Consider the following 17,500-nt stretch of genomic DNA (forward strand, 5'->3'; position numbering starts at 1 on the left):
TCCACATTGACTCTGTACCGGAACACCCTGTATATAGCCTACACATTGACTCTGTACCGGTACCCCCTGTATATAGCCTCCACATTGACTCTGTACCGGTACCCCTGTATATAGCCTCCACATTGACTCTGTACCGGTACAGCCTGTATATAGCCTTCACATTGACTCTGTACCGGTACACCCTGTATATAGCCTCCACATTGACTCTGTACCGGAACACCCTGTATATAGCCTACACATTGACTCTGTACCGGTACCCCCTGTATATAGCCTCCACATTGACTCTGTACCGGTACCCCTGTATATAGCCTCCACATTGACTCTGTACCGGTACAGCCTGTATATAGCCTTCACATTGACTCTGTACCGGTACCCCTGTATATAGCCTCCACATTGACTCTGTACCGGTACAGCCTGTATATAGCCTCCACATTGACTCTGTACCGTAACACCCTGTATATAGCCTCCACATTGACTCTGTACCGGTACCCCCTGTATATAGCCTCCACATTGACTCTGTACCGGTACCACCTGTATATAGCCTACACATTGACTCTGTACCGGTACCCCCTGTATATAGCCTCCACATTGACTCTGTACCGGTACCCCCTGTATATAGCCTCCACATTGACTCTGTACCGGTACCCCTGTATATAGCCTCCACATTGACTCTGTACCGGTACAGCCTGTATATAGCCTTCACATTGACTCTGTACCGGTACACCCTGTATATAGCCTCCACATTGACTCTGTACCGGTACCCCCTGTATATAGCCTCCACATTGACTCTGTACCGTAACACCCTGTATATAGTCTCCACATTGACTCTGTACCGTAACACCCTGTATATAGCCTCCACATTGACTCTGTACCGGTACCCCCTGTATATATCCTCCACATTGACTCTGTACCGTAACACCCTGTATATAGCCTCCACATTGACTCTGTAATGGTACCCCCTGTATATAGCCTCCACATTGACTCTGTACCAATACCCCCTGTATATAGCCTCCACATTAACTCTGTACCGGAACACCCTGTATATAGTCTCCACATTGACTCTGTACCGTAACACCCTGTATATAGCCTAAACATTGACTCTGTACCGGTACCCCCTGTATATAGCCTCCACATTGACTCTGTACCGGTACCACCGGTTCACTCCCTAGCATACTATACGTTCACTCTCGAGCATACTATACGTTCACTCTCTAACATACTATACGTTCACTCCCTAACATACTATACGTTCACTCTCTAGCATACTATACGTTCACTCTCTAACATACTATACGTTCACTCCCTAACATACTATACGTTCACTCCCTAACATACTATACGTTCACTCCCTAACATACTATACGTTCACTCCCTAACATACTATACGTTCACTCTCTAGCATACTATACGTTCACTCTCTAACATACTATACGTTCACTCCCTAACATACTATACGTTCACTCCCTAACATACTATACGTTCACTCCCTAACATACTATACGTTCACTCCCTAACATACTATACGTTCACTCCCTAACATACTATACGTTCACTCCCTAACATACTATACGTTCACTCCCTAACATACTATACGTTCACTCCCTAACATACTATACGTTCACTCTCTAACATACTATACGTTCACTCCCTAACATACTATACGTTCACTCCCTAACATACTATACGTTCACTCCCTAACATACTATACGTTCACTCCCTAACATACTATACGTTCACTCCCTAACATACTATACGTTCACTCCCTAACATACTATACGTTCACTCCCTAACATACTATACGTTCACTCCCTAACATACTATACGTTCACTCCCTAACATACTATACGTTCACTCCCTAACATACTATACGTTCACTCCCTAACATACTATACGTTCACTCCCTAACATACTATACGTTCACTCCCTAACATACTATACGTTCACTCCCTAACATACTATACGTTCACTCTCTAACATACTATACGTTCACTCCCTAACATACTATACGTTCACTCCCTAACATACTATACGTTCACTCCCTAACATACTATACGTTCACTCCCTAACATACTATACGTTCACTCCCTAACATACTATACGTTCACTCCCTAACATACTATACGTTCACTCCTTAACATACTATACGTTCACTCCCTAACATACTATACGTTCACTCCCTAACATACTATACGTTCACTCCCTAACATACTATACGTTCACTCCCTAACATACTATACGTTCACTCCTTAACATACTATACGTTCACTCCCTAACATACTATACTATACGTTCACTCCATAACATACTATACGTTCACTCCCTAACATACTATACGTTCACTCCCTAACATACTATACGTTCACTCCCTAACATACTATACGTTCACTCCCTAACATACTGTACGTTCACTCCATAACATACTATACGTTCACTCCCTAACATACTATACGTTCACTCCCTAACATACTATACGTTCACTCCTTAACATACTATACGTTCACTCTCTAACATACTATACGTTCACTCCCTAACATACTATACGTTCACTCCCTTACATACTATACGTTCACTCCCTAACATACTATACGTTCACTCCCTAACATACTATACGTTCACTCTCTAACATACTATATGTTCACTCCCTAACATACTATACGTTCACTCTCTAGCATACTATACGTTCACTCCCTAACATACTATACGTTCACTCTCTAACATACTATACGTTCACTCCCTAACATACTATACGTTCTACAAATCCTTTTGCATTGCACAACCGCTATTACATTGGTAGGCCAACACAATGTAACCTAACATAACGTTAACATATCATACTAAATGGAGTGACATGGATTTTTAGTAACATATCATACGTTTTGCTCTGAGACCAGGTTGTACGGAAAGAAGCAGAGCGAGGCCATGTATACTCCCCAAGGCAGAACACCCGGGCTCGTCAACTCCTGGGGCATCTGGAGAGCTTTTCCAAACCTTGAGTGGATGTTGAAGTGTGAAACGTAATTGAAGAAGACGAGGGTAAAGAATTGCTGTAGTACCCTACTTGTAGCTGATGGTAGAATTATTGGTGTGTGTTGACCAGCAGAGAGAGAAAGCACTGGAGCAAGTTTTACATGTAGTTATTGTTGGAATTGTTTCTTTCCTTTGAGGCACCCCTACTATGTTGAGTTGGTTTAGTCCTTATATTGTTCTACTATGTTGAGTTGGTTTAGTCCTCATATTGTTCTACTATGTTGAGTTGGTTTAGTCCTCATATTGTTTTACTATGTTGAGTTGGTTTAGTCCTCATATTGTTCTACTATGTTGAGTTGGTTTAGTCCTCATATTGTTTTACTATGTTGAGTTGGTTTAGTCCTTATATTGTTCTACTATGTTGAGTTGGTTTAGTCCTCATATTGTTCTACTATGTTGAGTTGGTTTAGTCCTTGGGCATATTGTTCTACTATGTTGAGTTGGTTTAGTCCTCATATTGTTCTACTATGTTGAGTTGGTTTAGTCCTCATATTGTTCTACTATGTTGAGTTGGTTTAGTCCTCATATTGTTCTACTATGTTGAGTTGGTTTAGTCCTTGGGCATATTGTTCTACTATGTTGAGTTGGTTTAGTCCTCATATTGTTCTACTATGTTGAGTTGGTTTAGTCCTTATATTGTTCTACTATGTTGAGTTGGTTTAGTCCTCATATTGTTCTACAATGTTGAGTTGGTTTAGTCCTTATATTGTTTTACTATGTTGAGTTGGTTTAGTCCTCATATTGTTCTACAATGTTGAGTTGGTTTAGTCCTCATATTGTTCTACTATGTTGAGTTGGTTTAGTCCTCATATTGTTCTACTATGTTGAGTTGGTTTAGTCCTTATATTGTTTTACTATGTTGAGTTGGTTTAGTCCTCATATTGTTCTACTATGTTGAGTTGGTTTAGTCCTTATATTGTTCTACTATGTTGAGTTGGTTTAGTCCTTATATTGTTCTACTATGTTGAGTTGGTTTAGTCCTCATATTGTTCTACTATGTTGAGTTGGTTTAGTCCTTATATTGTTCTACTATGTTGAGTTGGTTTAGTCCTCATATTGTTCTACTATGTTGAGTTGGTTTAGTCCTTATATTGTTCTACTATGTTGAGTTGGTTTAGTCCTTATATTGTTCTACTATGTTGAGTTGGTTTAGTCCTCATATTGTTCTACTATGTTGAGTTGGTTTAGTCCTTATATTGTTCTACTATGTTGAGTTGGTTTAGTCCTCATATTGTTCTACTATGTTGAGTTGGTTTAGTCCTCATATTGTTCTACTATGTTGAGTTGGTTTAGTCCTTATATTGTTCTACAATGTTGAGTTGGTTTAGTCCATATATTGTTCTACTATGTTGAGTTGGTTTAGTCCTCATATTGTTCTACTATGTTGAGTTGGTTTAGTCCTTATATTGTTCTACAATGTTGAGTTGGTTTAGTCCTCATATTGTTCTACAATGTTGAGTTGGTTTAGTCCTTATATTGTTTTACTATGTTGAGTTGGTTTAGTCCTCATATTGTTCTACAATGTTGAGTTGGTTTAGTCCTCATATTGTTCTACTATGTTGAGTTGGTTTAGTCCTTATATTGTTCTACTATGTTGAGTTGGTTTAGTCCTCATATTGTTCTACTATGTTGAGTTGGTTTAGTCCTCATATTGTTCTACAATGTTGAGTTGGTTTAGTCCTTGGGCATATTGTTCTACTATGTTGAGTTGGTTTAGTCCTTGGGCATATTGTTCTACTATGTTGAGTTGGTTTAGTCCTCATATTGTTCTACTATGTTGAGTTGGTTTAGTCCTTATATTGTTCTACTATGTTGAGTTGGTTTAGTCCTCATATTGTTCTACTATGTTGAGTTGGTTTAGTCCTCATATTGTTCTACAATGTTGAGTTGGTTTAGTCCTTGGGCATATTGTTTTATTATTTTTCCTGACGATTGAACACAAACTGATAGACTGAGTTATTCAGGATTCTGACTTCACCCTGTCTTGCATGTGGATGTTGTGGCCTTAACGAGAATCCCCGAGAACTCTGAACGATCCTCCAGTGCACTACTTTCTAATCTGCAGTCGAGGCCCATTCTAGTCTACTGTGGGAGCGTCAACTAGCCGACGGACCGTTAGTGTATCTTGTATCTTCATTGTTTCATTGTTTATTTTGTTATTTGCATTTGTGTAACGATTTCAATACTTGGTAGGATTTTAAAAAGAGACAGTGTCCAAATAAACTTTCAGAATGTATTCCAGACTCGGCCTCCTCCCTGGGTGAAACAGTTTGACCTCCCACCAGATCTGATACACTGTATTGTATTGTAGTTAGGCAGATCTCCCACCAGATCTGATACCCTGTATTGTAGTTAGGCAGATCTCCTACCAGATCTGATACCCTGTATTGTATTGTAGTTAGGCAGATCTCCCACCAGATCTGATACCCTGTACTGTATTGTAGTTGGGCAGATCTCCCACCAGATCTGATACCCTGTATTGTATTGTAGTAGGCAGATCTCCCACCAGATCTGATACCCTGTATTGTATTGTAGTTAGGCAGATCTCCCACCAGATCTGATACCCTGTATTGTATTGTAGTAGGCAGATCTCCCACCAGATCTGATACCCTGTATTGTATTGTAGTAGGCAGATCTCCCACCAGATCTGATACCCTGTATTGTATTGTAGTTAGGCAGATCTCCCACCAGATCTAATACCCTGTATTGTATTGTAGTAGGCAGATCTCCCACCAGATCTGATACCCTGTATTGTATTGTAGTAGGCAGATCTCCCACCAGATCTGATACCCTGTATTGTATTGTAGTAGGCAGATCTCCCACCAGATCTGATACTCTGTATTGTAGTTAGGCAGATCTCCCACCAGATCTGATACCCTGTATTGTAGTTAGGCAGATCTCCCACCAGATCTGATACCCTGTATTGTAGTTAGGCAGATCTCCCACCAGATCTGATACCCTGTATTGTATTGTAGTTAGGCAGATCTCCCACCAGATCTGATACTCTTATTGTATTGTAGTAGGCAGATCTCCCACCAGATCTGATACCCTGTATTGTATTGTAGTAGGCAGATCTCCCACCAGATCTGATACCCTGTATTGTAGTTAGGCAGATCTCCCACCAGATCTGATACCCTGTATTGTAGTAGGCAGATCTCCCACCAGATCTAATACCCTGTATTGTAGTAGGCAGATCTCCCACCAGATCTAATACCCTGTATTGTAGTAGGCAGATCTCCCACCAGATCTGGTACTCTGTATTGTAGTAGGCAGATCTCCCACCAGATCTAATACCCTGTATTGTATTGTAGTAGGCAGATCTCCCACCAGATCTAATACCCTGTATTGTAGTAGGCAGATCTCCCACCAGATCTAATACCCTGTATTGTATTGTAGTAGGCAGATCTCCCACCAGATCTGGTACTCTGTATTGTAGTAGGCAGATCTCCCACCAGATCTGATACTCTTATTGTATTGTAGTAGGCAGATCTCCCACCAGATCTGATACCCTGTATTGTATTGTAGTTGGTTGATATGCTCTAACAGCATTGGTCCAGTAACCGAAAGGTTGCTTGTTCAAATACCCGAGACGACAAGGTGAAAAGTGTCCTAGAGCAAGGCCCTTAACAAATATCATGCCTACATCTGAAAAGCAAAAAACAACAGCCGATGTTAACGCCGCCTAATAAACAAGGAAGTAGATAACTTACTAGTAACAGATGACAGCCCCCACAATCGTTTTATTATTGAAGTCTAACAAAACAGCCCCCACAATATATTATTATTGAAGTCTAACAAAACAGCCCCCACAATCGTTTTATTATTGAAGTCTAACAAAACAGCCTCCACAATATATTATTATTGAAGTCTAACAAAACAGCCTCCACAATATATTATTATTGAAGTCTAACAAAACAGCCCCCACAATATATTATTATTGAAGTCTAACAAAACAGCCCCCACAATCGTTTTATTATTGAAGTCTAACAAAACAGCCCCCACAATATATTATTATTGAAGTCTAACAAAACAGCCTCCACAATATATTATTATTGAAGTCTAACAAAACAGCCTCCACAATCGTTTTATTATACATTTCTCTCAGCCAATCATCAGTCCTTTGTGTCAGTGTCGTACATGTTCAATGCCCTTCACTATAAGCGTGCTGAAATTCTGTTGTTCATTTGTTTATTGTGAAATAGCACTGTATCTGGTCAAACACCTTTTTTTTTCAAACACCATCCTCTGCACAGCTTCCTAGGCAACCAAGTCCACCATGCCAGTAGATACACTATATATACAAAAGTATGTGGACACCCCTTCAAATTAGTGGAATGGGCTATTTCGGCCACACCCGTTGCTGACAGGTGTATAAAATCGAGCACACAGCCATGCAGACGATTCTGTGCTTCCAACTTTGTGCCAACAGTTTGGGGAAGGCCCTTTCCTGTTTCAGAATGACAATGCCCCCCGTGCACAAAGCAATGTCCATACAGAAATGGGTTGTCGAGATCGGTGTGGAAGAACTTGACTGGCCTGCACAGAGTCCTGACCTCAACCCCATCGAACACTTTTGGGATGAATTGGAACGCCGACTGCGAGCCAGGCCTAATCGCCCAACATCAGTGCCCGACCTCACTAATGCTTTTGTGGCTAAATGGAAGCAAGTCCCTGCAGAAATGTTCCAACATCTAGTAGAAAGCCTTCGCGGAAGAGTGGAGGCTGTTATAGCAGCAATGTTCCAACATCTAGTGGAAAGCCTTCCCAGAAGAGTGGAGGCTGTTATAGCAGCAATGTTCCAACATCTAGTGGAAAGCCTTCCCTGAAGAGTGGAGGCTGTTATAGCAGCAATGTTCCAACATCTAGTGGAAAGCCTTCCCAGAAAAGTGGAGGCTGTTGAAGCAGCAATGTTCCAACATCTAGTGGAAAGCCTTCCCAGAAGAGTGGAGGCTGTTATAGCAACAATGTTCCAACATCTAGTGGAAAGCCTTCCCAGAAGAGTGGAGGCTGTTATAGCAGCAATGTTCCAACATCTAGTGGAAAGCCTTCCCAGATGAGAGGAGGCTGTTATAGCAGCAAATGGGGGACCAAATCCATATTAATGCCCATGATTTTAGAATGAGATGTTCGACAAGCAGGTGTCCACATACTTCTGGTCATGTAGTGTATGTATAGATTGCATTTTGATTACAGCTACAGTGCTGTTTGTATACAGCCTCGTTTTATATATATTTATTTATTTACTTTCATTTATTTAGTCAATATTTTCCTAACTCATATTTTTCTTTACTTTATTGTTGGTTAAGGGCTTGTAAAGCATTTCACTGTAAACCTGTTGTATTCGGTGCATGTGAAAAATCTAATTTGATTTAATTGGATTCGCAGTTCTTGATTTCTTGTTTCTTTTGTATTTTTTTGTGCATTAATTACTTGTGTACTTGTTTGACATTTCCATTATTAGGAGCTAGTAATATATACAATTCACTTTAGTACCATGTCACACCCTGATCTGTTTCACCTGTCTTTGTGCTTGTCTCCACCCCATCCAGGTGTCGCCCATCTTCCCCACGTATCCCCTGTGTATTTATACCTGTGTTCTCTGTTTGTCCGTTGCCAGTTCGTCTTGTTTGTTCAAGTCATTCAGCGTTTTTGTCTCAGCTCCTGCTTTTCCCCAGTCTCTCTTTTTCTCGTCCTCCTGGTTTTGACCCTTGACTGTCCTGACTCTGAGCCTGCCTGCCGTCCTGTACCTTGGACCCACTACTCTGGATTATCGACCCTTGCCCGACCTGACCCTGGGCCTGCCTGCCGTCCTGTACCTTGGACCCACTACTCTGGATTATCGACCCTTGCCCGACCTGACCCTGGGCCTGCCTGCCGTCCAGTACCTTGGACCCACTACTCTGGATTATCGACCCTTGCCCGACCTGACCCTGGGCCTGCCTGCCGTCCAGTACCTTGGACCCACTACTCTGGATTATCGACCCCTGTCTGCCTTGACCTGTCGTTTACCTGCCCCTGTTACAATAAACATTGTTACTTCAACACAGTCTGCCCTTGGGTGTTACCTGAAACCTGATACCATAAGCACTTTAGTACCTGCTAAACGGTTTATGTGACCAATATACTTTGATGTGAAACAATGCTCACTGAGCTCTCCCGTGGAAAAAGTACTCCATTGTCATACTTGAGTAAAAGTATCTTTACCATAATAGAAAAGTGAAAGTAACCCAGTAAAATACTACTTGAGAAAAAGTATTTGGATTTAAATATACTTAAGTATATTTGAGCAATTACTTTTTCATTTTGATGCTTAAGTATCAAAGTATAAATCAGCCTTTATATTTAGCAAACAAGAAAGCACAATTTTCTTGTTTTTTTAATTTACTGATAGCCAGGGGCACACTCCAACACTCAGACATCATTTACAAAGAAGCATTTTTGTTCATTGAGTCTGCCAGATCAGAGGCCGTAGGGATGACCAGGGACATTCTCTTGATAAGTGTGTGAATTTGACCAGTTTCCTGTCCTGCTAAGCATTAAAAATATAACGAGTACTTTTGTGTGTCAGGGGGAAAATGTATGGAGTAAAAAGTACATTTTCTTTAGGAGTGGAGTAAAAGTTGTCAAAAATAGTCAAGTACAGATACCCCCCAAAAACGACATAAGTAGTACTATAAAGTATTTTTTACTTCAGTACTTTACACCACTGCTCTGAGGTAAATGTGCACAAGGCACATCTCGATGTCCCTCTTAATGTAGGATATTGGAAGAATCTAGAAAAACCCGTTAGTCGAATCACATTGTTTCAGCACCATCCAACTCGCAGACAGCAATCTCCTCTCATGAACATGCGCACTGCCACCACACGTCACCAGACGTGCCTACGTTACAGCTGTCGCTGCACAATGCCGGTCAGTACTATCAGGGATCCTTGGGACGTCCATACCCGACCAGTGCTTGATTTGGATCGCACATGTCCGGAGCGCCATGCCGGCACCTCTATTTTTTTGGGGGTAATTGCATACCCTCTATAAAATAAAGTAGTCTATCGCCGGCCCAGATTCACACACTGAGGCCAAAAAAAGGTTGATCAAAGCGGAATGAAGGCGGAATCTACATTGAATAGCAATGGAGATTGAGCATTAATTTCCTGATTCTAGTCTGTGAATATGTGCGTGACAGTAGACTGTTCGAGATTGTGCAGATTGAAAATGCGCCAGCCTGAATGCACATGATGCGCTCCTCCAGGTTGTCAAATTAGGATTTGTAGGATCATGAAAAGTCATTAACACTTAAAAACCTACATATCAACCATAATTGGGAATGACGCTTCAGTGCCTGTCGGTGTGTGTGCTGCGTGCGTACCACTGAGAGTGGGCCATTGCCCGCCGAGAGAGAGCACGACATTTCAGTAGCAGGTATAAAATACTACCAGACAGACTAACTAGATGACCATTTCAAAACATAACTTGTAGATGTTATCTCGCTAGTTAACTATAGCTACGTGTAACAGTGCTGCTTCCTTTTCTCTGTCTCCTCGCCCCTACCTGGGCTCGAACTAGTGACCCTCTGCACACATCAACAACAGCCACCCTGAAGCATCTTTACAAAAGCCGCGGCCCTTGCAGAGCTAGGGGAACAACTACTCCAAGTCTCAGAGCGAGGGACGTCACCGATTGAAACGCTATTAGCGCGCACCCCGCTAACTAGCTAGCCATTTCATACCGGTTACATAAGCATTCATGTGGTTGTCCCCTTTCCACCCGAACTGTAGAGCCTAATTAAATCTGCACCGTTGAGAAACGGGCCTTCCCCTCTATTCAACAGTAGTCATGTAATTACGACAACACTAAACATATTCAAAGAATAGCCTAATTGACAAATAACTTGCTGTGCATAGATCTCCCCTGAAACATGAATATTGAGCCTTTAATATCCCACTTCTGACACCAATGTAATGAAACAGCAGGGAGCCGGTCTCGAACCCTCGACCTTCTAGCCCGAAGTCCAGCGCACTATCGACTGTGCCACAAAAGCATGCCCGTGCGCCAGAGTCGATTTCCGAGTTTATAAACCCAGGGTCATTACAATATAAACATGTCTTAGTTAGATACCTTGCTTTGAAGTGGCCTACCTTATTCTTTAGACAAACGTATTGGGTTGTAATGTTGCAGTATTGTATATCAAGGGTGGCCAACCATCCTCCAGGATAGCTACTGGGTGTTCGGGCTTTTGTTCAAACATTGTAGCCTAAACATCAGCCACTCAACAGGACCTTGATAAGCAGACTTGTGTGTTTCGGGGCTGTATCATAAGCCAAGGCTGCACAGCCAGGAGCTCTCCGGAGGGAGGGTCGACCACATGTTGACACCATGTGACTAACTGTGCAGTTCTACTTTGTTGGGGGTTTTAAGTGCCATGATCATGGAAACGGTTTAAAGCCATGAAGAAGTCATGGAAACGGTGTATGAAGCCTTTAACAGTGAATAATCAGAGGTCTAGATAGCATAATGTCATTTGTGAATTTCGGTGAACATAGTTTAACAGACCGACTTGGGAAAATACACCTCATGCACTTCATCCCCAAATCAAGCACTTCCTAAACCCTAATCCTAACCTTAACCCTAACCTTAACTATTTGAAATGTCAATTTAAGTGGGGTATGGACGTCCCAAGGATACCAGATAGCATGTAATGCCAGTCCGAATGATTTCGCTCGTTGTATTTGGATAGAGCGATTCATTCTGTTATAACGAGAGGACACCAGTGTAGGCTAGGCTACGCAACGACAAAAACACTCGATAGATAGAAAGAAAAGCGGATTATATTCCTTGTTTTGAAACCCAGAGGGTGGATAATCGTGGATTACTTGGTGAACGCAAGTGGACATCTGGTCGAACTAGAACGATGTCTGTCGCGGGGCTGAAAAAGCAGTTCCACAAAGCCACCCAGGTAGGTTTCCGTTAACGGTTCTGTTTCTGTCGGTAACTCAATCGGCTAGAATATTATTTCGATGGTGGTAGCTGATCAAAACAGCTACAGTGAATACAATGGCGGGTATTGTTAAATCATTGTGGGCTTGTCAAAAGAGAGAAGAGAGAATTGTGATTGAGATGTAGAAGACACAATATCCTTAGGTTACATTGTCTATCTATCTGTTACATTGTCTATCTATCTGTTACATTGTCTATCTATCTGTGGCTGTCTCCCATACCCATAGGCCTAACATACCACCACTAGCCTACATGGCTAGTCTCTTCCAAAGGATGGAACGTTGACAGAACGTTCTGACAAGATAGAAATGTATCTTGTAGAACTCTGAGTGGACAAAACATTAAGAACACCTGATCTTTCCATGACATAGACTGACCAGGTGAATCCAGGTGAAAGCTATGATCGCTTATTGATGTGTCTTGTTAAATCCACTTCAATCAGTGTATATAAAGGGGAGGAGACGGGTTAAAGAAGGATTTTTAAGCCTTGAAACAATTTAAACATGGATTGTGTATCTGTGTCCATTGGCGACCCGTCATTCAGGGAAGGTGGGGCAGAGCCTCACATTTTTTTTGGGGGGGTTGCCTGTTTTGCATGTTGTTTTGGCATTAATACATGTCACATATCAGTTTGCAAACAATATAGAAAATATAAAAAATAATTCATTGAGTTAATAAAGCTGCATACAATCAGGTTCTCTTTTTTTGCTTTCTTGAGTAAGGCAGCTCCAAAATGCAGGTGTTTCAGCCGAGCTCAGTGCTTTCTGTGGTGGTGGGGAAGCTAGCGGGAAAATACAGAGCGTAGGGCTTAGTAATGTTCTCTAGTTGCTCTGTGATTGGCTCAGTGTTCTGTCACTCATGGGGACACAACGTCACCGCCAAATCTAAGGGTAGAGATCGAAAATTCAAGCCCCTTGGGTGCTGCCATAGAGTTACATTAGAAGTGCCCATCCAAGAAGGCTCAAGGTCATTGGCCACAGATAAAATAACGTCAAATCACGTGATATCTACAGTAGCTTTGATTGGACTGATCATGTCAACATCTTACTTTCAAAATCTTAGCTAGCAAGCTGGACACGCAGTCATCGTCATGAATCAAGTCGACAATCTACTGGCAAATCTTTTTTAGTCCTTGTCATATAAAAATAAATAATGAAGAGAAATTATAGATAAAACGTATCGTTGCTCGTCGGCCATTGAACAAAAACATTACACAACAAGTTGGAAATCGCAAATTCAACAATGGAAGGAATCAGTGACTAACTGCAAGCATTGTAAAGCAACCACGAGTCTGCTATTCAATGGAATGGCTGTGTGGTCCCAAGTCTGGGTTTAAGGGTCTCTTTTCCAAGCTTAAAATTATAAACATTCAGCACTGGCCATGCTCTCAATTCAGCATGATTTCTGCCACGGTCAAAACAACTGTTAACTCGGAACTGGGAAATCTGACTTCATTGAGTTCAACACAACTGGGAACTCTGGGGGGAAAAAACGAGCTCCGACTTGGAAAATTACGTTTTGAACGGTCATCCAACTCGGAATTGTAAATCGGGAACTCAGGGCCTCTTTCTAGAGCTACGACTTGAAGATCACTGACGTCATCACGATTGACCTAGTTTTTTTCAGAGTTCCCAGTTCTCTTGAAAGCACCATAAATCCAGAGAATGATAGAATATGATGACAAAGTTTGATGACAAAGTTTGCCTACGAAGGCCCGCCGCATCACCTTCCTGTTCAAGTGGGCACAGCCCAACAAGGTCTAATAATGTCTTCTCTGCTGCTGCATAAATGATGTAATATGCCAGGGAGATGTGTATACTGTAGCTAAGAAAGTAATACTAAGTGTATGTTGTGTAGTAAGCTGTTAGTAGCCCGTGTGCCTCAACCTAATAATTTGGTCCCTCTTCCCCTCAGAATTTCCCCTGCTGTTCTGACTTGGTGGTGCACATGTAGCCTATAACCAGTTTTAGAGAAATGTCATCATCAAATATTGTAAGAGCTTTCATTGTCTGCTTATATGCCCCCTTTATTTATCCTACGGTTCTGACTTGGTGTACAGGGAGAACACTGTAAGAATGGCCCATGTTCTGAATTCTGTCGCTGAACATTTCAAAAGTAGTTATATATATACAAACAGTTATATTGACTAGGCCCGTCTTAGCTCGCTCATTAAGGTCTTAATCGAAATTACGGATTGCCTCTTATCCGCTTCCCTTATGCCGTAGTTTGTACATCTCAGTTGTCAGTAGAAACCACATCTGTTTAAGTAATCAGCAATATCAGCTACCTAACACATAACGCTAACCCCTCATTGGCTGAACTATAGATCTAACACATAACCCTAACCCCTCATTGGCTGAACTATAGATCTAACACATAACCCTAACCCCTCATTGGCTGGCCTATAGATCTAACACATAACCCTAACCCCTCATTGGCTGAACTATAGATCTAACACATAACCCTAACCCCTCATTGGCTGGCCTATAGATCTAACACATAACCCTAACCCCTCATTGGCTGGCCTATAGATCTAACACATAACCCTAACCCCTCATTGGCTGAACTATAGATCTAACACATAACGCTAACCCCTCATTGGCTGGCCTATAGACCTAACACCTAACCCTAACCCCTCATTGGCTGAACTATAGATCTAACACATAACCCTAACCCCTCATTGGCTGGCCTATAGATCTAACACATAACCCTAACCCCTCATTGGCTGAACTATAGATCTAACACATAACCCTAACCCCTCATTGGCTGGCCTATAGATCTAACACATAACCCTAACCCCTCATTGGCTGGCCTATAGATCTAACACATAACCCTAACCCCTCATTGGCTGAACTATAGATCTAACACATAACCCTAACCCCTCATTGGCTGAACTATAGATCTAACACATAACGCTAACCCCTCATTGGCTGAACTATAGATCTAACACATAACGCTAACCCCTCATTGGCTGAACTATAGATCTAACACATAACCCTAACCCCTCATTGGCTGAACTATAGATCTAACACATAACCCTAACCCCTCATTGGCTGAACTATAGACCTAACACATAACCCTAACCCCTCATTGGCTGAACTATAGATCTAACACATAACCCTAACCCCTCATTGGCTGAACTATAGACCTAACACATAACCCTAACCCCTCATTGGCTGAACTATAGATCTAACACATAACCCTAACCCCTCATTGGCTGAACTATAGATCTAACACATAACCCTAACCCCTCATTGGCTGAACTATAGATCTAACACATAACCCTAACCCCTCATTGGCTGAACTATAGATCTAACACATAACCCTAACCCCTCATTGGCTGGCCTATAGACCTAACCCTAACCCCTCATTGGCTGAACTATAGACCTAACACATAACCCTAACCCCTCATTGGCTGAACTATAGACCTAACACATAACCCTAACCCCTCATTGGCTGAACAATAGACCTAACCCTAACCCCTCATTGGCTGAACTATAGACCTAACACATAACGCTAACCCCTCATTGGCTGGCCTATAGACCTAACACATAACCATAACCCTTCATTGGTTGAACTATAGACCTAACCCTAACTCCTCATTGGCTGAACTATAGATCTAACACCTAACCCCTCATTGGCTGAATTATAGACTATTTAATACGGTCAGGACAGATATGCTACATTATAAGCGGGTTATTTTCTGGGATACACCAGGCCTATTCTCCAGGACCTTAGTGGTGAGGATCTGAAATGAATGGCTTCATGTAACAGACCTCATCCATAGTGACGGTGCACCAGAGACCGGCAGAACCAAAATAGAAGTATGAATCAACAACAACAGACGTTCCAACCGCGGGAGCACCGGTGTGGCAGGACGTGGCCTGACGGACCACCACAGTGGGGCGGGACATTGCCTGACGGAGCACTGCAGTGGGGCGGGACGTTGCCTGACAGAGCACCGCAGTGGCAGGGCGTTGCCTGACATCACGAGTACAGGACTGTGATGTTTGAGAGAGGAAGAGAGAGAGAGAGAGGAAGAGAGATAGAGAGTGTTTGTGTCAGTCTCTCTCTCTCTTCTCTCTCCATCCCTCTTGCTCTCTTTTTCTCTCCTCTCTCTCAATTGATTTTAAGGGCTTTATTGTCAGGGGAGAGAAAGCAAGTGAAATAGATAATAAATTAAAGTGAAATAAACAATAAAAAATGAACTCACAGAAGTTCCAAAAGAATAGAGACATTTCAAATGTCATATTATGTATATATACAGTGTTGTAGTGATGTGCAAATAGTTAAAGTATAAAAGGGAAAATTAATAAACATAAATATGGGTTGTATTTACAATGGTGTTTGTTCTTCACTGGTTGCCCTTTTCTTGTGACAACAGGTCACAAAAGCCCATCTGTAAATAGCCCATCCAACTACCTCATCCCCATATTGTTATTTATTTTTTTGCTTCTTTGCACCCCAGTATCTCTACTTTCACATTCATCTTCTGCACATCTATCACTCCAGTGTTTAATTGCTAAATTGTAATTATTTCGCCACTACGGCCTATTTATTGCCTCACCCCCGTTATCCTATCTCATTTGCACACACTGTATATAGACTTTTCTACTGTATTATTGACTGTACGTTTGTTTATTCCATGTGTAACTCTGTGTGTTGTTTGTGTCGACACTGCTTTGCTTTATCTTGGCCAGGTCGCAGTTGTAAATGAGAACTTGTTCTCAACTGGCCTGGTTAAATAAACCTAGTTAAATAAAAAATCTTGCTGCTGTGATGGCACACTGTGGTTTTTCACCCAATAATTTGTTTTCTAATTATTTGTGGGTCTGTGTAATCTGAGAGAAATATGTGTCTCTAATATGGTCATACATTTGGCAGGAGGTTAGGAAGTGCAGCTCAGTTTCCACCTCATTTGCAGTGTTGCACATAGCCTGTCTTCTCTTGAGAGCCAGGTCTGCCTACGGCGGCCTTTCTCAATAGCAAGGCTATGCTCACTGAGTCTATACATAGTCAAAGCTTTTCTTAAGTTTGGGTCAGTCACAGTGGTCATGTATTCTGCCACTGTGTACTCTCTGTTTAGGGACAAATAGCATTCTAGTTTGCTCAGTTTTTTTGTTAATTCTTTCCAATGTGTCAAGTAATTATCTTTTTGTTTTCTCATGATTTGGTTGGGTCTAATTGTGAATCGCTTCCTTTTAGGTGGTTGTAGAATTTAACGTCTCTTTTTTGGATTTGAATCATTAGTGGATATCGGCCTAATTCTGCTCTGCATTATTTGGTGTTTTACGTTGTACTTCCCTCTCTCTCCCTCCACTCCCCCCTCTCTCTCTCTTTCCTTCTCTCTCTCTCTCTTTCCTTCTCTCTTTCCTTCTCTCTCTCTCTCTCTCTCTCTCTCTCTCTCTGTCTCTCTCTCTCTCTCTGTCTCTCTCTCTCTCTCTCTCTCTCTCTCTCTCTCTCTCTCTCTCTGTCTCTCT

At 41.8% G+C, this 17,500-nt stretch overlaps 1 protein-coding gene across 1 annotated transcript in view; it reads left to right on the forward strand.

Annotated features, from left to right (window-relative positions):
- The first annotated feature begins 11,604 nt into the window (after positions 1–11,604).
- LOC139534752 (endophilin-A1-like) overlaps positions 11,605–17,500 on the forward strand; it is a 30,466-nt gene continuing 24,570 nt past the window's right edge. Inside the window, exon 1 of the mRNA XM_071334173.1 lies at positions 11,605–11,979. Coding sequence (XP_071190274.1) covers positions 11,935–11,979 — 45 coding nt within the window. The 5' untranslated portion in view covers positions 11,605–11,934. The remainder of the gene's footprint in view (positions 11,980–17,500) is intronic.

Source organism: Salvelinus alpinus, chromosome 11 (assembly GCF_045679555.1).
Source record: "Salvelinus alpinus chromosome 11, SLU_Salpinus.1, whole genome shotgun sequence".
Classification (NCBI taxonomy): Eukaryota; Metazoa; Chordata; class Actinopteri; order Salmoniformes; family Salmonidae; genus Salvelinus; species Salvelinus alpinus.